We start from the raw sequence: 25,302 nt of genomic DNA, 5'->3' as shown, positions 1-25,302 counted from the left end.
GTGATTATCCCCATCAGCTGCCATAATGTTGGCAGAAAACCCACAAAAGCCATATAAAAATGATAGAAAAAGGCAGTAACACTAAGATATATACAAGTCAAGCAGCACCAAATATGTAATAAAAACAAGAAATGCTGGAACCACTCAGCAGGTCTGGCAGCATCTGTGGAAAGAGAAGCAGAGTTAACGTTTCGGGTCCTTCTTCGGAACTGACAAATATTAGAAATGTCACAGGTTATAAGCAAATGAGGTGGGGGTGGGGCAAGAGATAACAAAGGAGGAGGTGTAGATTGGACAAGGCCACATAACTGACCAAAAGGTCATGGAACAAAGGCAAACAATATGTCAATGGTGTGTTGAAAGACAAAGCTTTAGTACAGATAAGGTGTTAACGGACTGAAGGTTGAACAGCAGCAAGTGCAAACATGAAAAAAAACAGTGGGTAAGCAAACTGAACAAACTAAGATGAAATGAAATAAATGCAAAAAAGAGATTATAAAAAAGAAAAAAAACCTAAAAATTAAAGTAAAATGGGGGCCTGTCATGCTCTGAAATTATTGAACTCAATGTTCAGTCTGGCAGGCTGTAGTGTGCCTAATCGGTAGATGAGATGCTGTTCCTCGAGCTTGCGTTGATGTTCACTGGAACACTGCAGCAATCCCAGGACAGAGATGTGAGCATGAGAGCAGGGGGGAGTGTTGAAATGGCAAGCAACTGGAAGCTCCGGGTCCTGCTTGCGGACTGAGCGGAGGTGTTCCGCAAAGCGGTCACCCAGTCTGCGCTTGGTCTCCCCAATGTAGAGGAATCCACATTGTGAGCAGCGAATACAGAATACTACATTGAAAGAAGTACAAGTAAATCACTGCTTCACCTGAAAGGAGTGTTTGGGGCCTGGGATAGTGAGGAGAGAGGAGGTAAATGGGCAGGTATTACACCTCCTGCGATTGCAGGGGAAGGTGCTATGGGACGGGGACGAGGTGGTGGGGATAATGGAGGAGTGGACCAGGGTGTCGCGGAGGGAACGATCCCTTCGGAATGCTGACGGGAAGGGAGGGGAAGATGTGTTTGATAGTGGCATCACGCTGTAGGTGGCGGAAATGGCAGAGAATGATCCTTTGGATATGGAGGCTGATGGGGTGGAAAGTGAGGACAAGGGGAACCTTGTCACGGTTCTGGGAGGGAGGAGAAGGGTTGAGGGCAGAGGTGCAGGAAATGGGCCAGACACGGTTGAGGGCCCTGTCAACAACAGTGGGGGGGAATCCTCAGTTGAGGAAAAAGGTCATATCAGAAGCACTGTCAGAGCAGATGTGTCGGAGACGGAGTAACTGGGAGAATGGAATGGAGTCCATATAGGAGGTAGGGTGTGAAGAAGTGTAGTCGAAGTAGCTGTGGGAGTCGGTGGGCTTATAATGGATATTATCTGTCCTGGGATTGCTGTAGTGTTCCAGTGAACATCAACGCACGCTCAAGGAACAGCATCTCATCTACCGATTAGGCACACTACAGCCTGCCGGAATGAACATTGAGTTCAATAATTTCAGAGCATGACAGCCCCCCATTTTACTTTAATTTTTAGGTTTTTTTTCTTCTTTACATTTTTTACAATCTTTTTTTTTGCATTTATTTCATTTCATCTTAGTTTGTTCAGTTTGCTTACCCACTGTTTTTTTCATGTTTGCACTTGCTGCTGTTCAATATTCAGTCCGTTAACACCTTATCTGTATTAATGCTTTGTCTTTCAACACACCATTGACATATTGTTTGCCTTTGCTCCATGACCTTTTGGTCAGCTATGTGGCCTTGTCCAATCTACACCTCCTCCTTTGTTATCTCTTGCCCCACCCCCACCTCATTTGCTTATAACCTGTGACATTTCTAATATTTGTCAGTTCCGAAGAAGGGTCACTGACCCGAAACGTTAACTCTGCTTCTCTTTCCACAGATGCTGCCAGACCTGCTGAGTGGTTCCAGCATTTCTTGTTTTTATTTCACATTTCCAGCATCCACAGTATTTTGCTTTTATTATCGCACCAAATATGTATCCTGTATGGTACATTAAATTCGAGCAGAAGACTATTTCTTAAATTAGTCCTAGGTTATTAGTACTGCTTAATTGATCACACAGACTGCCTGATTTCTCAATAATAATTGAAATGTAATAAATTCTATTTAAGCATCTTTAGATGTTTAAACAAGGCCATTTTCAATAATTAATATTGAAAAGTCATAAAGTCAGATATCCAGCATTTTTGAAATCTCAGAGTGCATTCGATGACAAATTTAAAAAAAGGATTGTACATTTGTCTTCACAATTTCAATAAATGCAAATAAAATCATTTAAAACATAGGTGCATAGATTACATTAAAACATGGGTCAGTCATTGCCTCTCTCTGTCTTCCGGTTGCTGTCTCTGTCCCTCTTCCTGTCTCCTCCCTTCCTCCTGAATGCATCCCAAGACCTACTTGCAATTCACATTTTCTTTGCTGGAGAGCTGCCTGTGGACATGAAGAAAATGTCTGCAGATCAGCCGACCTGTCTGGTGCAGGGGTTGTTCCCTGCACCCAGTTTGCACCCATTTCTATGCCAAAGTATCTGTGGATATCGGATGAGACAAAATTGGGCTTGACTGATGCTTTCTGCAGTTAATCAGTTTGTGAATACTAACTATCTGCTTAGTATATGTAAAATGCCACTTAACTGGTACTGGACAGTTGCTGGCACCTGTGGAATTATTATTGATTCAGATGCGGTGGGTTCTGCTACATTATTGGAGGTGCAATCCTGCAGAAGAGATGGCAAAGTAAGGTGCTGTCTGCTTGATCAGATGAATATTAAAAAAAAGTTATTGGGGTAACAGTTGGGATGGTATTCTGATTGAATAAAATGAAATGAGCCAAGAGTCTTCCTTGTACAAACCTGTTTTATAAATATAAAGGGTCAAATGCAAAATCTCCATAGGAAAATGTGAAATTTTATTTATATCATAAAATTCAGATCTTTCATGGTGTGTGCTGTCTGAATTAGGATAATAGTGATAGCCACTTGTGCTCCACTTATAGTTTATATCATTATTCAAAGCACATTCATAACCATTATTTTTTCTTCATAATTTTTTGTTCAAATTCCTGTTGGATTCCATCTATTTAGGATAAATTTATTATGCAGAATATCAACTGGGAATAACATTTTTATTTAAAAAAGGACTACAATAAGGTTGGTGCCACCTAGTGTGTTGATTACTCAGACATAAATGCAAGTTTATTAGTTGAAAGAGTTAATGGACAAACTTATGCAGCAGTTGCCAGAAGGCCAATCTGAACAAATATTGACTGTAGTGTAGGAGGTCGATCCCGCTGCTTATTATTCTTTCATTCATGAAGAAGACCTTCATGGATCAGATGACACATCATTTCCTGTGCGGTAGTGCTCACTCAGGAGTTTGAGATGTTCCTTGATTGTAGTACTTTATTATAGAAAATATGTTAACCACCTGGTATCCATCTCTTAGGACCAGTTTGATAGACCGTCTGACACTGTAATATGTACTTATACCTACTGCAGCTATCTATTTTTATTTAGACAGAAAGAAATGGAATTTAATGTTCAATAAAGATTAAGATCAAATAAACTTGATACTCACCATGTGATTTACAGTGTTGTATTTTCCTCATTTGGGAATGCTCTAAGTATGTAAACTTGATCTGCTCTTGACTTGATAACAGACACTGAAAATGTATGGCATAAAATATATGAGTTACAAGCACTAGATAATATACAATGCACAATATTTCTTATTTATATTGTCACTTGGGTCTCTTAGACCCGTTGAATAACTTGGGCTGCATTAGCATTGTACCAACACTAGATTAATCCTTTTTTAACTAGGCAATTGTTATTAAGCTATTTGAAATGGACAGACAGATGTGTGAAGGGTCTTCATAAGTTACTCTAGCCCAACATCCAAAGAACTCCTTTCTTGCGTTATCATCCCAGCACTCCTGCTTCCTGGTGGAAAAGAATGGTGGGAAATTACATGACCAGCACATCACACGAGTTATTCCGACCTTCACGTCATGCAGTTTGCATCAACCTTTACAAAAAAAAAAGTCAGTGTCCTGTTGACAGCAGTATTCATCCAATTAGCAGGTTCTGTATCACAATGTGCTGGTAACCTTGTGTTATTCAATTAGGTTGAATCAGGTCCTCTCAGTGGACAACTATCATGTGCAATATCAACATGTATCTACTATTTATGGACACAGTGGGCGTTGGCATTGCAATCTTTTTAAAATTTTGTTTGCAAACAAATGTCAGATACCAGCTTAACTCATTGTCGCCTCTGAGTCAGAAAGCCATGGGTTCAAGCCTCTCCAGGGCATAATCAATGCTGCATTGAAAGAGTGTTGCACTGCTGGAGGTTATATCTTTTGAATGAGAAATTAAATCGAGGCCCTGTCTACTTTTTCGTGGCTCGATTTAAAGAATAGCAAGAAAGTTCTCCTGGTGCCCTGGCCAAAACAGTCCCTCAACCAACATCACAAAAAAACATATCTGCTCATTTATCTCATTGCTGTTTGTCAGACCTTGTAGTGTGCAAATTGGCTGTCGTGTTTCCCTATATTGCAACTTTGATTATGGGGGAAATATTAAGCTCTCCCCCATGGCCGGTTTGGAGGCGGGAGGAGTATGTAATTGGATGGGATGGTGGCAGGGTAGAACGTTCCCACCTCTGCTGAAAATAAGTCCGAGTTGGGAAGACCTGTGAATGGCCTTCCTGCTCTGTTGCCAGTTGAGGCTTTTAAGTGGGAAATTAGTGCCGAATTAAGGGCCTCATCTTGTCGCAATTAACCAAGCTGCGGGCGGGCCTGTGGCAGTATGGGGAGCATGGCAAGAAGAACTGTGTGGGTTGCTTGCTGGCTCCAGGGGTGAGGGTGGGGGTCCGGTCCCTTGTTAAAAGGCACTTAGTGCCTGAATGAGGGACCTAGCATTGGGAAGAGCGGGCCCGCTGAAAGCCACCCCCTGCCCTCGCTGCCAACCCCCAATGCCCACCTCTCCCATGACCCCCACCTCATGAGCCCCCTCCCGCCCTGATCTACATGTGGCCTTAGTCCACACCACCCCTAGACCTCAGGTGGGTGCTTCACCAGTAGCAGCCACGGCCTCCGTTGTGGCACTGCTCAGTTAAAGTGCTGCCAGCCTCTGATTGGCCAGCAACTCTCAGTGGGCGGGACCTCCATCACTGGGGTCCCCTGGAAGGCCCGCCGCTGTCCAGTTAAGTGCCTAATTGACACTTGATTCAGCGGGCCTCCCACAGAAGGGGCGACACGGGGTTCTCGGCAGTGCTTTTGCCGGAGGCCGAGACCACCGGCACCTGGATAAAATCCCGATCTATGTTTCAAAAGTATTTAATTGGAAGTGAAGAGCTTTGGGATGTCCTGAGGTTGTGAAAGACACTACGGACACTATGTAATAGCAAGTTCTTTCTTTCCTCATGTCCCCTTTGACTATTTGAAAAACACTTTTCTTTCCTGCACAGCACTGCAAGAGCACTTTCAATCATATTGGAATTGCAGCTTTTCTTTCCAATCATGCAGATGAAAATTGCTTGAGTGTAATCACATTATTTTGGTCTGTATATTTTCAATCCTCCCACATGAAAATTAAAATAGGCTTAAAAAAAACATGGGCATGGATGAAAAAGATAGCCAAGCAGTCACAGCTCAATAATATTACACAATTAATTTTTAATATTTTATGACAGCAGAGATGATGGTGTCTGATAAATCCACATTTTTGAATTAATTTTCTGGGTTTAATCTAGGCTGCCAATGTCTGTGTTCTTCCTAATATTAAAGCACATGGGATTAATCCAAAATAGCCTTTTCAGGTCACCTTCAGGTTGGAGATAAACTGATAACTTTGACAGAAAACTGAAATCAACTTGAAACAAAACAGCAAATCCAATGCTTGCTTTGCTAACAGCAGATTAGACAAAGCTAATTGTGATGTGACAACAGAGTGACAACTGGACATTGCTGAACTCCCTGTAACCCTCCTGCAGACATCTTTTATACCTTTGTTTTCTTTTCAGCTACCTCGGCCATTCCTATATCTATGACAAAAGCACTAGTAAAATGAAGCTTCCAGATTTATGGTACTTATTCCAAACTATACTTCTTTTCTCTCTTAGTTGGAGTTATGTATTATCATCATTGTATGCAATTTAGTTATTCAATTTTCCTTCCTCAAATAGTAGGCCTGTTTGGTTAAAATGCATGTTCACTTTAGTTGAATGCTGAGGTAATTGATACATATGAACATGCGAATTAGGAGCAGGAGTAGGCCACTCAGCCCTCGAGCCTATTTCAACTTCCTTGCTAATCAAAAATCTATCTACCTTTGCCTTCAAAATATTCAAAGACTCTGCTTCCACTGCCTTTTGAATAGTGGGGTTACATTACCTACCCTCCAATCAGTTTCATCAGTCTCATCGAAAAGCTGACTGCAGAAAATGTGATGATATTCAGGCTGTTTTCTTTGCTGAACGAGACCTATACTCCTAGGGTCCAGTACCCTGGATCATTTATAATCCCATCTTGAACATGTAATGTGTTGTAATGTTGCTTGGAGGGTTTATAGTCCTATCTTGAAAACTATATAAAATACATTGTTCCCACTTTGGGACAAAATGACGACAGAATCTCCAACTCTTGTTCTTTGCATACAGTGACTATATTTTGTTACAGTCATCTTCTCATTAACTGCTGTTTCTCCTTTCCAAATCAATCTATACAAATGGAGATTTTTGCTTCAATCAGAGGGCCGACAGCTCAGCGGTCTTGGCAATGCCACTGCTCGTGGTGGCCTCTGCTGAGGCTGCAGCAGTAAGGAGAGGGCACCTCAATGCCGTGGTGCGGCCAGGCAGGCAGGCCCAGTGATCGGGGGTCGGGTGGGATGTTATTCTATCGACTCTGGAACAGTTCCAACGGATTGGAGGGTAGCTAATGTAACCCCACTATTTAAAAAAGGTGGTAGAGAGAAAACAGGGAATTATAGACCGGTTAGCCTGACATCAGTAGTGGGTAAAATGCTGGAGTCCATTATAAAAGATGTAATAGCAGAGTACTTGGAAAACAATGACAGGATCAGACAAAGTCAACATGGATTTACGAAAGGGAAATCATGCTTGACAAATCTACTGGATTTTTTCGAGGATGTAACTAGTAGAATAGATAAGGGAGAACCAGTGGATGTGGTGTGTTTGGACTTTCAGAAGACTTTCAATAAGGTCCCACATAAGAGATTAGTGTGCAAAATTAAAGCACATGGGATTGGGGGTAAGGTACTGACATGAATAGAGAACTGGTTGGCAGACAGGAAACAGAGTAGGAATAAACAGGTCTTTTTCCGAGTGGCAGGCAGTGAATAGTGGGGTACCGCAGGAATCAGAGCTAGGACCCCAGCTATTCACAATATATATTAATGATATAGATGAGGGAATTAAATGTAATATATCCAAGTTTGGAGATGACACAAAGCTGGGTGGGAGTGTGAGCTGTCAGGAGGATGCAAAGAAGCTCCAGTGTGATTTGGACAGGTTGAGTGAATGGACAAATACATGGCAGATGCAATATAATGTGGATAAATGTGAGGTTATCCACTTTGGTGGCAAAAACAGAAAGGCAGATTATTATCTGAATGGCGATAGATTATGAAAGAGGGAGGTGCAGCGAGACCTGGGTGTCCTTGTGCACCAGTGGCTGAAAGTAAGCATGCAGGCAATTAAGAAGGCAAGTGGTATGTTGGCCTTCATAGCGAGAGGATTCAGTACAGGAGCAAGGATATCTTGCTGAAATTATACAAGGCCTTGGTGAGACTACATCTGGCATATTGTGTGCAGTTTTGGTCTCCTTATCTGAGGAAGGATGTTCTTGCCATGGAGGAAGTGCAGCGAAGATTCACCAGACTGATTCCTGGGATGGCAAGATTGACGTATGAAGAGAGATTGGGTCGATTAGGCTTGTATTTGCTAGAGTTTAGAAGAATGAGAGGGGACCTCAAAGAAACCTACAAAATTCTAACAGGACTGGACAGACTAGATGCAGGAAGGATGTTTCAGATGGCGGAGGAGTCCAGAACCAGGGGTCACAGTCTCAGGATAAGGGGTAAGTCATTTAGGACCAAGATGAGGAGAGGTTTCTTCACCCAGAGAGTGGTGAACCTGTGGAATTCTCTACCACAGAAAGCAGTTGAGGCCAAATCATTAAATATATTCAAGAAAGAGTTAGATATAGTTCTTAGGGCTAATGGGATCAAGGGATATGAGGAGAAAGCGGGAACAGGTTACTGAGTTTGTATGATCAGCCATGATCGTATTGAATGGCGGAGCAGGCTTGAAGGGCCGAATGGCCCACTCCTGTTTCTGTTTTTCTATCTTTCCATTCCAGTAGCAGCCACTTAGGCGCAGGGGTAGCCATTGTGGCCGGGGACCCCTCCGTAGGTCATTGGGCGTTCACCAAGGAGGGCCCTGCCCCCCAACCCCAGGAATCTGCTGGGAGGCCGCCAGGGTTTATCTGGCAGTCTCACCACACGGTGATGTGCCCTCCCAACATGGGCAAAATGCCAGTGGGGGCAGGAAATGCCCTTAATTGGGCCCTTAAGTGGTTCAATTGGGTGGTTATGCTGCCAAGGTTCCCACTGCTAGTAATGTGTCATGGTGGTGGAAAAACATCGGGCTCCCCTCCCAATGCCTTTCCCCACCTCCCAGCCTGTCTCCAAAGGGCTGAGAAAATTCAGCCCCTAGCATATTAATTGTTCGGATACTGGGTTTAACTTCCAACTTGTCAGCCAGACATAAAACTGCTGTTGCAGATGAGCATTGATGATGTCAATAGTAATAAAAATCAGGTAGTTTCTGTAATGGATGGCCAATTTGCAACACTGATTTTACACATGGGCAGACTGTCTCACTGTAGTGGCCATTGCTGCCAGGCATTTGAATCTTTCATCCCAATGATTCCTTCCATTCTCAGGCATTCCATTGTAATTGAAGCTTTGGGTAAAGAAGAAATAAGCAATTTGCATTTGTATTACATGTTTTAAGTCCTCAGTTAATCCCAACATGTTTCACTGTGACCAGACTGACAAAATTGCTTTGAGGAGCTGGTGCTCTTTATATATTGGAACAAAGAATGGTTGAAAATTATGAAAAGTTTTGTGAAAGTAAATTGGGAAAAGTGATTTCCATGATTGGTGAGTCAGTAAGTAGAGGACATAAATTTAAGATCATCAGTAAAATATTGAAGGAAAGGGTAGGGGAATGTATTTTCCCTGCAGCAGCTTCCTGGGATATTGGATGCCCTACCAGTAAGAGTGATGGAAGCAGAATCCATAGTAACTTGGATAATGTTCTCTTTCTTTGCTTCTGTGGCATTCCATTGGAGCATTAGGGAATGTTGTACTATTGCAGATGTCTTTTTCTGATGAGGTATTGAATCAATGCCCTATCTACCAGTGGTTCAAGAGAACATTAAAGATCCCATGACACAATTTGAAGAAGACAAGAGAGTTGTCCCAGTGCCTTGACCAATACTCATCCCTCCATCAATGCCGCTGATAAACAGATTAATTCATTACTTACCACATTTATGGTCAGTGGGATTTTACTGGATGCATAAGAGCTATTGCATTTGCATCCATAACAACAGTCCCTTCAAAGTAATTCATTGCGTGTGAAGTGCTTTGAATTGTTCCTGAGTGATATGATAAAGTCTTATGCAAATGCATCTCTTCTCAACCTATAGGAAAAGCAACAAAAATCCAAGAGAATAGTAGGCGGAATTTTAACTGCAACAAACTGGCAGGATCAGATTTGCTACCCATGATGCAATGGAAAGTAAAATCAGGTAAGGCGCACAATCCTGTCAGTTTCTTGTTGGATGGGTTAGGTTATCCTTGTGTCTCTAGACTTTGCAGCATCTGTGGAGATTGAAACAGTTAGTGTTTCAGGTCATTGGCCTGAAACATTGGCCAAAATTTTACATCCCTCCCCCAGCCACCCCTCCCACCCCATCACTCGACTCCAGAGAACAGGCTGGGAGGCAAGAGAGAGGCATAACATCAAGTGGGAGGTGGGGGTGACATTCCTGTCACCTACCCGCCCCGCTGTTATTTTACCAGCGGTGGGGGAGGTGGCAAACGTCCTGCCCACTCCAGGCCAATTGAGGCCCTTAAGTGGCCAATTAATTACCACTTAACGGCCTCTTCCCGGCACTTCAGCACCTGAGGAGGCCGACCAGTAAAAACCGGCGGCCTCCTTATGGACTGGGTGGGGCCTTTGATCAGGCACCCTGTGCCTCGTGGAGGGCCCCACCAGCAGCATGGCCACCCTCGCTAAAGCTAAACCCCCTGCCCTAGACTCTGGTGACATTGCTGGGACCGAGGAGCTGCCGGCCCTGTGACTGGCTGGCAGCTCTTGGAGGTAGGTCTTCCTGCCTCAGAGGGGCAGAAGTCCTGACTGAGGCCAATTAAGGGCCTGGGCCATGCAAAGTTGCTGTGTGGCTTCCAGACCCAGTGGAGATGGGTTCTCCCCTGACGTTTTAGCGGGGGCCACCGCCTCAATGTAAAATTGCAGCCAATAACTCTGTTTCGCTCTCCACAGATGCTGCCAGACCTGCTGAGTATTTCCTACATTTTCTGTTTTAATTTGAGATTTCCAGTAACTGCAGTATTTTGCTCTCTATACCTTCTTGGACAGCATTTTTCATTGTTTCAAGATACTCTTTCTTGTTCCAAAATTGCTTAATTGGCATGTGCTGCAGCTCTTGTTGGAGCAATACTTTTTCAATGATGCATGTGGTTTGGGCACAGAAACAAATAAAGCCAGCTGATCAATGTTGGAATTAAATTGTACTGACACTCAGATGAAACCAACTAGAGCTTGGCAGGCGCTTCTCTCAGTCTCTGCTCATAACAGCCTTGCGGACTTAATTTTCTTTTGGATTCTCGGTCATTTATGCTGCTGTACAGGGAAGGCTAGAAAGCATGGAGCAATGAGCAATGATTAACTTTTTTTACAACCTAATATCATTGGACTACAGAGATTGCAACACATCTGTGAAATAGTACCACCATGATCAAACATACCTAAGCACATGGATTTCTCTATTTCAATTCCAAATACCCAAACAGCAGGTATTTGAAATTGCAGGCTGAGACAATAATTTTTAGTAAGCTTTGCTGTATTTTCAAGGTATTTTCACGGGAAGATGGGAGAAATGGATTAACTGTGACATTTTTGGGGGAAGTGGGTAAAAAAATTTCATGATAAAATAGAAAGGATTGGGGTGATATTTCCAATGGTGGCAAAATGTGTGTTAATTGAGGTGAAGGCTGTCCCATTCAAAGCAAAGGAAAGCATAAGTAGCAAACTTTCTAGCAATACTTTCACAATGTTACTCAATTTCAATTTCATTTGGAATATGAGCAAAACAGTCATGAAAAAGATTGGTGAAGCCAAATGTAGTTCCCTTACAGTCAGAAACAGGGGAGTTTATTATGGGGAATAAAGAAATGGCTGACCAACTAAATGCATACTTTGGTTCTGTCTTCACAAAGGAGGACACAAATATCATACCAGAAATGTTGGGGAACACAGAGCTTAGTAAGAGGGAGGAACTGAAAGAAATCAGTATTAATAGAGAAATGGTGTTGGGGAAATTGATGGGATTGAAGGCCGATAAATCCCCAAGGCCTGATGGTATGCATCCCAGAGTACTTAAGGACGTGGCCCTAGAAATAATGGATGCATTGGTGGTCATCTTCCAAGATTCTATAGACTCTGGAACAGTTCCTATAGATTGGAGGGTAGCTAATGTAACCCCAGTATTTAAAAAGGGAGGTAGAGATAAAGCAGGGTATTATAGACCAGTCGGCCTGACGTCGGTAGTGGGGATAATTCTAGAGTCCATCATCAAAGATTTTATAGCAGAGCACTTGGAGAACAGTGGTAGAATCGGACAAACTCAGCATGGATTTACAAAAGGGAAATCATGCTTGACAAATCTACTAGAATTCTTCAAGGATGTATTCAGTAGAGTTGATGAGGGGGAGCCAGTGGATGTGGTTTATTTGGACTTTCAGAAGACCTTCGACAAAGTCCCACATAAGAGATTAGCATGTAAAATTAAAGTGCATGGGATTGGGGTAGTGTATTGTGATGGATAGAAAATTGGTTGGCGGATAGGAAACCAAGAGTAGGGATAAATGGGTCTTTTTACGAATGGCAGGCAGTGACTAGTGGGGTACCACAGGGATCGGTGCTAGGACCCCATCTATTCACAATATACATTAATGATTTAGATGCGAGAACTAAATGTAATATCTCCAAATTTGCAGATGACACAAAAGTGGGTGGGAGGGTGAGTTGTGAGGAGGATGCAGAGAGGCTTCAGGGTGATTTGGACAAGTTGAGTGAGTGGGCAAATGCATGGCAGATGCAGTATCATTTGGATAAATGTGAGGTTATCCACTTTGGTAGCAAAAACAGGAAGGCAGATTATTATCTGAATGGCTATTAACTGAGAGAGGGGAATATGCAGCGAGACCTGGGAGTCCTCATACACAAGTCACTGAAGGTAAGCATGCAGGTGCAACAGGCAGTAAAAAAGGCAAATGGTGTGTTGGCCTTCGTAGCAAGAGGGTTCGAGTACAGAAGCAGGGATGTCTTGCTGCAATTATACAGGGCACCTGGAATATTGTGTGCAGTTTTGGTCTCCTTATCTGAGGAAGGATGTTCTTGCTGTAGAGGGAGTGCAGTGAAGGTTTACCAGACTGATTCCTGGGATGGCAGGACTGACGAATGAGGAGAGATTGAGTCGTTTAGGATTATATTCACTGGAGTTCAGAAGAATGAGGGGGGATCTCATAGAAACCTATAAAATTCTGACAGGACTTGACAGGGTAGATGCAGGAAGGATGTTCCCGATGGTGGGGGAGTCCAGAACCAGGGGTCATAGTCTAAGGATACGGGGTAAACCTTTCAGGACTGAGATGAGGAGAAATTTCTTCACCCAGAGACTGGTGAGCCTCTGGAATTCTCTACCACAGAAAGCAGTTGAGGCCAAAACATTGTATGTTTTCAAAAAGAAGTTAGATATAGCTCTTGGGTCTAAATGGATCAAAGAGTATGGGACGAAAGCGGGAACAGGCTACTGAGTTGGATGATCAGCCATGATCATAATGAATGGCGGAGCAGGCTCGAAGGGCCAAATGGCCTACTCCTGCTCCTATTTTCTATGTTTCTATGTGTGTCAAAGGCAAATGAAATGTACTGCTGACAAATGAAGTATTCCACAGTGGAAGAAAAACGAGCAATGTACATATTCTATGAATGTTGTTGATGAGATAGAAGGGAATTTAGAGGTATTATTTGCCTTGGTGCTTAACCTGTCACTGCAGAACAGCAATCAACAAATTGGAACTACATACGGACATATGAACATACAAATTAGGAGCAGGAGTAGGCCACTCAGCCCTTTGAGCCTGCTCCATCATTCAATACGTTCATGGCTGAACTGATTGCTCCACATTTCTGCCTATCCCCGATAATCTTCCGCCCCCTTGCTTATCAAGTCATAGGATGTTGTATCACACAACAGCAGTGCTCTGGCCAGAATGCATGTTCAATTTTGACGCTGAGAGACAAAGGATGCATTTCAGGCCTGAAAACAATAGAGAAAAGCTGTGAGATTGATCCCTAATGTAAGGACACTTGAGTTATGGGGTAAGACAAGAGAAATGTGTGCTTTGTTAATTGCGTTTAAACATATGCGATGGAGGGTGTAAATTAGCATCTTGCTTGAGTATAAAAAAGGAGACACTTACTGAAACTGGGTGAAGGTTTGAGTGAGGAGCTGCGTGTTTATAACCCCACTATTTAAGAAGGGAGAGGGAGAAATAAAAAAGGGGAATTACAGACCTGTTAGTCTGACGTCAGTAGTAGGGAAAATGTTAGAATCTATTATAAAGGATGTGATAACTAGACACTTAGAAAATAATGATGTGACTGGGCAGAGTCAACATGGAGTTATGAAAGGGAAATCATGTTTGGCAAACCTGTTGGAGTTTTTTGAGTATGTTACTTGTAGCATAGATAAAGGAGAAGCAGTGGATGTGGTGTATTTGGATTTTCAGAAGGCTTTTAATAAGTTCCCACACAGGAGGTTAGTAAACAAAATTAGAGCTCATAAGATTGGGAGTAATATACTGGTATTGATTAAGAATTGGTTAACAGACAGAAAACAGAGAGTAGGAATAAATGGATGGGGATGGCAGGCTGTTACTAGTGGGGTTCCACAAGGATCAATGCTGGGGCCACAGCAGTTCACAGTCTATATAAATGATTTGGATGTGGGGACCAAATGTAATATTTCCGAATTTGCTGTTAACACAAAACGAGGTGGAAATGCAATAAAAACAAAAAGTGCCGGAAATACTCAGCAGGCCTGGCAACATCTGTGGAGAGAGAAGCAAAGTGAATATTTCAGGTCAATAACCTTTCATCAGAACTGGAAAAGGTTAGAAATGTAATAGGTTTTAGGCAAATAAAGTGGGGGTGGGGTAAAAGAGAACAAAAGGGAAGATGTTGATCGGAAAGAGGGGCAAAGACAAAGAGTGTGTTAATGGTGTGGTGAAAGACAAAGCGTTAATGCAAAGAGGGTGTTAAATGACAGAATAATAAAAGCTCTAGCCAAAAGCACAAGCATGAAAAAAGACAGTGGGCAGGCACATGGTAAAAAAAAATTGAATGATGAAACAGTCTAAAATAAAATGAAATAAAAAAATAAGTAAAACTAAAAATAAAAATGGGGCACCAGTCGTGCTTTGTAATTATTGAACTCAATGTTCAGTCCGGTAGTCTGTAGCGTGTCTAATCAGTAAACGAGGTGCTGTTCCTCAAGCTTGTGTTTAGTTTAGTTTAGAGATACAGCACTGAAACAGGCCCTTCTGCGCCGATCATCAACCACTCATTTATACTAATCCTACACTAATCCCATATTCCTACCACATCCTCACCTGTCCCTTTATTTCCCTACTACCTACCTATACTAGGGGCAATTTATAATGGCCAATTAACCTATCAACCTGCAAGTCTTTGGCATGTGGGAGGAAACCGGAGCACCCGGAGGAAACCCACACAGACACAGGGAGAACTTGCAAACTCCACACAGGCAGTACCCAGAATTGAACCCGGGTTGCTGGAGCTGTGAGGCTGTGGTGCTAACCACTGTGCCACTGTGCCGTGTTTATGTTCACTGGAACACTGCAACAAGCCCATGACAGAGATGTGGGCCTCTCACCTTTACATGGTCCCTCTCCGACACTTCCCTTCCCTTCCTCAACTTCTCTGTCTCCATCTCTGGGGATAGGCTGTCTACTAATATTCATTATAAGCCCACTGACTCCCACGGCTACCTCGACTACACTTCCTCACACCCTGCCTCCTGTAAGGACTCCATTCCATAAGGTCTCCGTCTCCGACGAATCTGCTCTGATGATGCAACCTTCCATAACAGCGCTTCTGATATGTCTTCCTTTCTCCTTAATCGAGGATTCCCCCCCACTGTGGTTGACAGGGCCCTCAACCGTGTCTGGCCCATTTTCCGCACCTCTGCCTTCACCCCTTCCCCTCCTTCCCAGAACCGCAACAGGGTTCCCCTTGTCCTCACTTTCCACCCCACCAGCCTCCATATCCAAAGTATCATCCTCCGCCATTTCTGCCACGTCCAGCGTGATGCCACTACCAAATGCACATTTCCCCTCCCCTGTCAGCATGACCAAATGCAGATTGAGTGACCACTTTTATTTTTATTTCATTTTATTTGTCTGTTTCATCATTCAATTTTTTTTACCATGTGCCTGCCCACTGTCTTTTTTCATGTTTGTGCTTTTGGCTAGGGCTTTCATTATTCTGTCATTTAACACCCGCATTGCACTAACGCTTTGTCTTTCACCACACCATTAACACACACTTTGTCTTTACCCCATGATCCCCTTGCCAGTTATTCTCTGTGACCGTCTGTCCTATCAACACTTTCCCTTTTGTTCTCTTTTGCCCCACCCCCACTTTATTTGCTTAAAACCTATTACATTTCTAACCTTTCCCAGTTCTGATGAAAGGTTACTGACCTGAAACAGATGCTGCCAGACCTGCTGAGTATTTCAACAAAGAACAAAAGAAAGAACAAAGGACAGTACAGCACAGGAACAGGCCATTCGGCCCTCCAAGCCTGCGCCGATCTTGATGCCTGCCTAAACTAAAACCTTCGGCACTTCCGGGGTCCGAATCCCTCTATTCCCATCCTATTCATGTATTTGTCAAGATGCCTCTTAAACGTCTCTATGGTACCTGCTTCCACCACCTCCCCCGGCAACAAGTTCCAGGCACTCACCACCCTCTGTGTAAAGAACTTGCCTCGCACATCCCCTCTGAACTTTGCCCCTCTCACCTTAAACCTATGTCCCCTAGTAACTGACTCTTCCACCTTGGGAAAAAGCTTCTGACTATCCACTCTGTCCATGCCGCTTATAACTTTGTAGCACGTTTTGTTTTTATTTCAAATTTCCAGCATCTGCAGTATTTTGTTTTTATTTTAGAGGTGGGAATGTAAGTTGTGAGGATGCAACAAGGCTTCAAAGGGACTTGGACAGGCTAAGTGAATGGGCAAGAACTTGGCAGATGGAATATAATGTGAATAAGTGTGAAGTTATCTACTTTGGTAGAAAAAACAGAAAGGCAGAGTATTTCTTAAATGGTGAGAGATTGGGAAGTGTTGATGTCCAAAGAGAGCTGGGTATCCTTGTTCATGAGTCACTAAAAGCTGGCATGCAGGTGCAGCAAGCAATTAAGCAGGCAAATGGTATGTTGGCCTACACTGCAATCAAATTTGAATATAGGAGTAAAGAAGTCTTGCGGTAATTGTATGGAGCCTTGATGCGACCACACCTGGAGTATTGTGTACAGTTTTGGTCTCCTCATCTAATGAAGGATATACTGCCACAGAGGGAGTACAAAGGAGGTTCACCAGACTAATCCCTGGGCTGGTGGGATTGTCTTGTGAGGAGAGATTGAGGAAACTGGGCCTGTTTCAAAGAATGAGAGGTGATCTCATTGAAACTTACACTCTGTCACGCCCTGTAAGAATTTTGTATGTCCATAGGCTGTTTCCCCTGTCTGGTGAGTCCAGAACCAGGGGACATAGTCTCAGAATAAGGCCATTTAAAACTGAGATGAGGAGGAATTTCTTCACTCAAGAGGGTGGTGAATCTTTGTAATTCTCTACCCCAGAGGGCTGTGGAAGATCATTCATTGAGCATACTCAAGACACAAATCGATAGATATCTGGATACTAATGACATCAAGGGATAGCGCGAGAAAGTGGCATTGAGGTAGATGATCAGGCATGATCGAATTTATTTATTTTTTATTTTTATTTATTTAGAGATACAGCACTGAAACAGGCCCTTCGGCCCACCTAGTCTGTGCCGACCAACAACCACCCATTTATACTAACCCGACAGTAATCCCATATGCCCTACCACCTACCTACACTAGGGGCAATTTATAACAGCCAATTTACCTATCACCTGCAAGTCTTTGGCGGTGGGAGGAAACCGGAGCACCCGGAGGAAACCCACGCAGACACAGGGAGAACTTGCAAACTCCACACAGACAGTACCCAGAATTGAACCCGGGTCCCTGGAGCTGTGAGGCTGTGGTGCTAACCACTGCGCCACTGTGCCACCCTTTGACAGGCTGAATGGCCTACTCCTGCTCCTATGTTCTTATGTTTAGAATCTTTTTACTTTGTAAAATAAATGCAATACTGAGTAAAGACTGGCTCCAACATAATCCTTCAACAACAAGCTTTCTGGAGTACAACATGCTTTTCAGTTTTGAAAGGAGGTGACCAGAATGAAACGTCATAGCAATATATAAAACAGTAAATGGTATTGAAAAATAAAATTGTAACATTACATCAAGCTAATCTGTGACAAAGTGGGATATCAGGTATAGGTTAAGACTAGTGAAAGGCAATCTAGAAATTATATCAGCAAATTATTTTTCACATAATAATAGTCATGACATAAATGCAAGTTCTATTAGGTTCTCAGAATGCCTGAAAGTGTATTCTAATCAATGGATTACTTTTGAATATAGTGACTGTTATGCAGGTTCTTGTCAAAAAATGGGGACTTAGGGTTATTAGAAATTCACCAAGGGACTGCTGTGAATGGGCAGTCTGGATGGACCAAAAAGGTCATCTGTTGCCTGAAACTGTTGCTATGCTACTAAACACAGCAACCATTTGCAAAAACAATCCCTCCAAAAACAGGATATGAATGAACAGATGATCTGGTTTTTGTTGTGTTGGTTGAGGTAGAAATGTTATTCAGGATACCAGGAGAACTGCCTGCATCTTAGCCTACAGAGAGTGATTCATATCTGAAATGAGCCTCTGGGAATCATTGAAAATGGATGTTATAGTGGGATTCTTTCTGGATGGATGAGCTTAAGATGGGCTGAAAGAAATTCCTTGTCCATCTCATCATATAACCTTGGAAGAAGGTCGTAGGTTTGTGGCCTTTTTGTTGCTCCTGTAAACACTGGTGGCAACATTCATTGTGGGAGCAAGGCAAAGTCTAACTATTACATACTTTTTTTTTATTTGTTTTTTTATGCAGCAGGATTTTCATTATATGACCAAATCAGGTGCATAATAGAAGTCACGTCAATTTCTAAATATTTGGAAGAAACAACTTAGCAATGTGTTGACACTTTCATGATCTCTCAACATAAAACACAAAGGAAAGTACCCACCACAGAGTCATCTTTTGATATTTATGATATAAAAATCAGATAACAGATAAGAAAGATTTGTGACAGTCTACCCTTTCTAGAAATATATTCTCCTTTGTATGTGTCAACAATTGTCAGCTACTCCAAAGAAACAGCTGTTTTTTGACATTTTGATAGTGACCAGTTTGGTGTCTGATTATTATCTCCATGTCTGAATCCTGCACTCTCCTTCAAACTCTTCTCACATGTTTTATCACTAACATTGCCCTTCCTTAATCATATTATCATAGGAAAACATGGAGTGATAACAGGGTGGCATGGCTAACTCAACATCCATAGTGCAAGGGATAAGGATCATTAATTTTTGCTAATGATGCTGGGACACCCTCACCACACACAGTTCCCTGCTGCTGTGAAAGTGTGACTGAATAGGAGTGGTTATTTTGATCAAGGGTAAAGGTGGGGAGTGGGGCTTTGATTTGTCATTAAGCGGGTGGAAGAGCTTGAAGGATTTGAAGAACCTAGAAACAGCAAAAGAAGAGGGGACAGTTTTAAGCAATGACATCTGGAAAATAACTGAAAAGTGAAATGGGAAGAAAAATTCAGAAGTGGAATGGGGATGGAGACATAGAACAGGTCAGAGAAACTTCAAACTGAAGAGTGAGGAAGCATGGCCAGTGATGTGAGAGTGCAGTTGACCAAAGGCATGGTGATCATGGATAGGTTTTGAAAAAGCTTTCAAAGGAGCAGAGAAAGATAAATAGGTGGAAGGCTTTAGAGAGAATACTGCCAGCACGTGGGGTTAAGACATCTAAGATACTACAACTGAGAGGTGGATGCAAAGCGAGCCAAAATCAGAAGAGGGAAGGATGAATGATGGTACACTGGATTCAAAGAGGTTGTAGAGATTGGAACAAAACCATGAAAAGGTGAAGCTGTCCTCCCATTTATAGCAGTAATAGGAACTACCTATTAGAATTCACTATAATTATTATCATTGCCCATGCAGGAATGCTATTATGATTCAGGAGGTCACAAACTCACTGAATGTGAGTGTGTTTGCAGGGCTGATAAATTGGATCCAGGATGACTTTCTCCTCTAAAATAAAAGCTAAATACAGCAGATGCTGGAAATCTGAAATAATAATGAAAGGTCACAGACCTGATTAACTCTGCTTCTCTCTCCACAGATGCTGCCTGACCTGCTGAGTATTTCCAGCACTTTCTGTTTTTATTTTGATTTTCTCTTCTGATTTTTTTCAACCTTTCACTTGATAAATCCCAATGACTGCACTGATAAGATCAAGAGTTTTCCTAAACACTATCATTCTATTACGTACCCATTCAAATGACTGGCTCTGGATTGTGCCGAACTGTAGTCAAACTATTTTTCTGATTATGCTAGATAAATTACGTATTATTTGACATCAGTGTCTATTAATTATTCATTTATTTTGAAATATTCAGTGCTTTTCTTTAAAATTTTGTTACATTGAAATAACTTGAGTCAAAGAGAGTCAATAAGTTGGGTTAAAGTTTGTTTTAACTTTTCTAGATGTTTGGCTACTTTGATTCAGTCAGCGGGCAATGTGTGTATACAATTTACAAATCAAAATCTGTACACTGCAAATGCTGCAAAGTTGTCAAAATGTTCACTGAAATTTTTAAAAAGCCTTAAATATTACTGCAAAAGATCATACAATATTTCTATAGGGCACCTAAAAAAATCTGTTTGAAATTTCCCCCTCCTTCTCCACTGTTTTTAATTATTCCTTACCCCTCATCAACAGTCCCCTATACAACTCACAACTAAATAAACACTCATTTGACCTCAATGTAATTCTGGAACCTGTCACCAGGAGGCATTTGATGGTCCAAGTTTGTTGATTCCTTTTCGTCCATTTGGCAATTGTTTTACCAACAGTTCTCAATTACACTGGCAATTGATATCAGGAGAAACCTGCTAATGACTGCACTTTGCTAAATAGGGGAATTAAAGCAATCCAGTTTCTTGGTCTTGACCAAAAACTGGAAAATTTACATATGTGGATATTAAGTGAGAGTGGATGGTGTTTGGTTGTGATGCCCTTCGTGCCTGTTAAACACCCATGGTCTATAAAGAATGGCCATTTGAGCGAGTTGTAGGAGGATGATTAATGGCTTTGGAACCATTCCCTGGCAAGGGTTGCCATCGTCAGGAGAGCAAGGAAAGAAAATGGGGTAAAAGACCTTTTTGATGGAGAATCAGAAAATCACACCCCTGCTGATAAACTGTGACACAAGGCATGAGTTCATTAATGTGCTTCTATTCAACAAACCTAGCAACAGGACATCTTAGTCAAATTAAGACTGAGAGCTTTTCACTTAGCCACTCAAGAACTCTCCAGAATTGTTTTTATTAGGTTCTCAAAAATAAAGCAAAGTACATATAGTACTGATTTCAAGTATTTAATGGAGCATAGCCATGGCAACATCAGTAATCTGTAATAATTGTTGCAACACCCTAAAATCCTCACTGTACAGTTCTTAGTGCTTGGTCCTGCAAAATACAGAAAAAATATCAGACAAACAGCAGCCTAGCAATCTTTCTGAGAGCTTTTACTGCATTTTATTTTGTAGTTTGGTACGAATGAATTCAGATAATTGTGGTCCTTTGGGAATCATCTGGAGGTTTTGTTACCCATTAAATGTTTCCTGAAAAAGACATTTTGATTCCAGAAAGGGTGATATAGTTCTTCAATGGTTTGGTGAGCTTGACTGAGCCATTCAGACCAGGAAGTTCCCAATTTGGATCTTCAACTTTTGCAGTATTTGCAGTGTACATATTTTGCTCAATCAGTTGATCAGTCAGTGGCTGTGAAGAACAAGTGGTTATAACTGGCCTTATTGCAGCCTGCATTCCCATTCTTGATCACTATCCAGTAACTTTTGGATCTTGTGAAGACAATACCAGAGTTTTCCTTACAGTCCTCCTCATTTGAATTGCTTGCTGACACTCAATTCAAGGCACACACATAAATCATGGCCATGCATGAGCTTTGACATTGAACGTTGACAGACTGTTTGAATGTGGAGGGAACTGCACCTCAGCGAACAGTTGAAACCTTTAGAAGAGGAAGAGAGAAGTGAAAAATTGATCAGATAAAAATAAGTAAATGTAAACTGTGTCATGTAATTCAGGTGTGAAATTAACTTCAGGAGGTAGTCTCACTCTATTTTGGCTTCACACCTGCAACAGCATAAAAATAACCTTAAAGCAAAGCCAAGTTTAAAAGAACTGCTGAGAACTTAGTATTGTTAATGCCAGCAGAATGCTCATAGGAGAGTCAACTCTCTCCTATTACAAGTTAACTGGTACTTGGATGCCGGTGAGTGGAGCACTGTGCGTATTTTCTGACATACATGGGACCCCAATGGAATTTTATCCCCTCCTGAGGGGGGCACCCACTACAGCTCCCGTGTCAGGTGTGATTTGTATTTATTGTTGAATACTGTGCAGATGGAAAAGTTTATTGTCTGGATGGAGGAATATCTTTGTAAATTCAAATACAACTTCACTGCACCCTGAAGACATTATGGTCGAGCCCATGGATGAAGCAATTATTCTATTTGAAAACTGAAAGACCTTTTCAGCTATAAAAACACATACCACACACCTTTTTCCTATCTCCCAGCAGCTATAAAAATTTCCTTCAAAGTTCTGATGTGAACTCTTGGATGGCCTGTTTTGTAAAGGCACCTGTCATTATCATCAGCATCGTTGACAATCCCTCGTGTCGAGGATGATACTTTGCGGATGATTGGGTGGAAGTGAGATGTTGACTGTGGGTTCACAGCTGGCTGATGAGCCCTATATTAGCCTTGCAGGCTGTCCCACAGTGAAGACATCGGTTGTTGGAGCTGGTGGCAAATTGTTGGCTCGAGCAGCTGCCTTCTCTTTCTGTCCCTCTCCACATTCTCTCTCATTGGCTGCTCTTGTTGATTGGAATGTCTTGACACCATTTTTGATGATGAATCACACTTGATCGCAATTGGGCATCTGCTTCCCATGAATAGAGTAGACCTTCATGGAGGCTTTGAGATGTTCTGTGAAATGTTTCCTTTGGCCCTTGTGTGAACAGGCTTCCTGGCTTAGCTCTGAGTAGAGCACCTGTTTGGGAAGTCTTGAGCAAGGCATTCTGACACCATGTCCCATCCATCTCAACTGATGTGAGATTATCATGGCCTGTATACTTGGCAAGTCTGTGTCTTGGAGGATGCTCATGTTTGTTCTTTTGTCCTCCCTTTTGATTCACAAGATCCTTCTAAGACAACATTGATGATGTTGTTCTAGGGCCTTGATATGGCAGCTATAAGTTGTCCAAGCTTCAGCCCCGTAGAAAAGCGTGGGGAGAACCACTGCCCGATAGACTTTGAGTTTAGTGTTGTGTCTGATATCACGATTCTCGAAAACTCGAGTACATAATTTACCAAAGGCTGAGCTAGCACATTCGATTCAGTGGTGTACCTCTGAATCCAGATTAGCTTTTTGGGACAGATAGCTTCCAATATATGGGAGGTGCTTCCAATATATGGGAGGTGAGGGACATTTTCCAGCACTTCACCATGAATCTCAATTGAAGGCATTGGATTTGATACATATGGTGCGGGCTGGTAGAGGACTTTGGTCTTCCTGGTGTTCAAGGCAAGTCCCATGTTGTCGTAGGCTTTGGTGAGCACATCAATTATCCATTGTATTTCTTCTTCAGAGTGAGCACTAGTGCGTTATCAGCGTACTGTCGGTTCTATTACAGAAGTGGTACCTGTATATACTAAGTCATATAAACTAAAAAGGCAATCAGTGTTGATTGTATTATTAAGGCTAGTTTAAAGGAATTAATTCTGTTTTATATTCGATTGTCCTTATGCCCCCAACTCCTTTTCTTCCTTTCTCGCTGAAATAACCTATCACTCAAACAGAATCCATTCCATCATTTTAAAGACTTCAATCATAACAGGCATCTACACTATGGTTAAACAAAAATATATTTTTAGAGTTAACAGGAAAATATTAAAATAAATCACACTTCTTTCTGGCTGTTTGATTTTTGAAGGGTACTGCTAGCAAAAATCCTTTCAGCTTTGAAATGTATAATGATGACCTTTTCCAAATACATCCTGCTTGTCTGATCCATTAATGGCAGTACATACAGCCGAATGTCACTATAACAAAACCCCTTAGGATTAAGAGGAAAGATTGTTATATCAGGGTGTTCATTGGGTTTAGCAATTTTCTACATCAGAAAAATGAAGAGACAACCAATTTGAATTGAACATCACTATTTTTTTTGTAAAAAGAACAGAATATACTGCATGGACTGATGCACACTATTTCTATCTTGTTCACCAGTCATGTACATCAGTACATGGGTGAATGCCTGTACATCAGTACATGGGTGAAGGCCTGCTACCGACCCGACCCCAATGGGACCCGACGACATGTGTCGGGTTCGGGTCGGGTTGGGTCGCAGTTCCGGGTCTGGCATTCGGGTTCAGTCGGGTTTCCTTTGCAGATCTTTACTTCACATGTAAGGCTATCCAACGGGGCATTGCAGTGCTTTATCTCCCATTGTTCAGCAATGTTGTCAGCAATGTTGTACACAGAATAGTTAAGTCACAGCAAACAGGAAGGTCCCAGGTCTGATCCCGGTCTTGTACAGAGTTATTTGATCTCAATTGGGGTGGTGGTAGTAGTGCTGCAATTGCTGTCAATGAGGTTATCGAGGGGATATCAGTATGCCAGCTCCGAATTACTTTTCAATGCAGTCTGTTTGAATGTGCACATGTGCAGACATTGCTTGAAAACATTATTGGGCCCAGCTGTATTTTACTAATAAGTAGCCTGCTAGTTCACACATTACTTCATAATGGCCACTTGATTTCAGGAACTGGAAGAATAAAAAAAAAGACAACTTGCATTTATAAAGCCCTTTTCACAGCAATGCGATGTCTCAAAGTGCTTGACAGCTAATTAAGTACTTTTGAGGCCTAGTCACTGTTGTAATGGAGGAAATATGGCAACCAATTTGTACACAAGCTCCCACAACCAGCAATATGATAATGACCAGATAATCTGTTTTTTGTGACTTTATTTAGGGATAAATATTGGACAGGATACCAAGGATAACCTCCTGCTCTTCTTCAAAATAGTGCCATAGGATCTTTTACATCCACCTGAGCAAGCAGATAGGGCCTCGGTTCAAAGTCTCATCTGAAAGGTGGCATCTCCAACAGTGCAGTACTCCCACAGTACTGCACTGGAGTGTCACAAGAAATAGGCCATATGGTCTACTTTTGCTCCTATCAGGCCTGTTCTGCCATTCAAAATGATCATGGCTGATCTTAAGATTCAACTCCACTTTCCCGCCCGCCCTTGATTCTCTGAGAGACCAAAAATCTGTCT

General features: G+C 42.1%; 1 protein-coding gene across 9 annotated transcripts in view; it reads left to right on the top strand.

Annotated features, from left to right (window-relative positions):
- Positions 1–25,302, top strand: part of tenm1 (teneurin transmembrane protein 1) — a 1,688,122-nt gene that overhangs the window by 987,615 nt on the left and 675,205 nt on the right. Inside the window, exon 1 of one of the 9 annotated variants that reach the window (XM_068047390.1) lies at positions 9,867–9,906. The exons of the other annotated variants lie outside the window; for them this stretch is intronic. Within the exon in view, the coding sequence (XP_067903491.1) occupies positions 9,882–9,906 (25 nt within the window). The 5' untranslated portion in view covers positions 9,867–9,881. Of the gene's footprint in view, positions 1–9,866; positions 9,907–25,302 lie in introns of those variants that run through there. 9 annotated transcript variants of the gene reach the window in all.

This window comes from Heterodontus francisci, chromosome 15, assembly GCF_036365525.1.
Source record: "Heterodontus francisci isolate sHetFra1 chromosome 15, sHetFra1.hap1, whole genome shotgun sequence".
NCBI lineage: Eukaryota > Metazoa > Chordata > Chondrichthyes > Heterodontiformes > Heterodontidae > Heterodontus > Heterodontus francisci.
The sequence above is the reverse complement of the archived record's forward strand: the minus strand, read 5'-3'. Positions and strand labels throughout refer to the sequence as shown.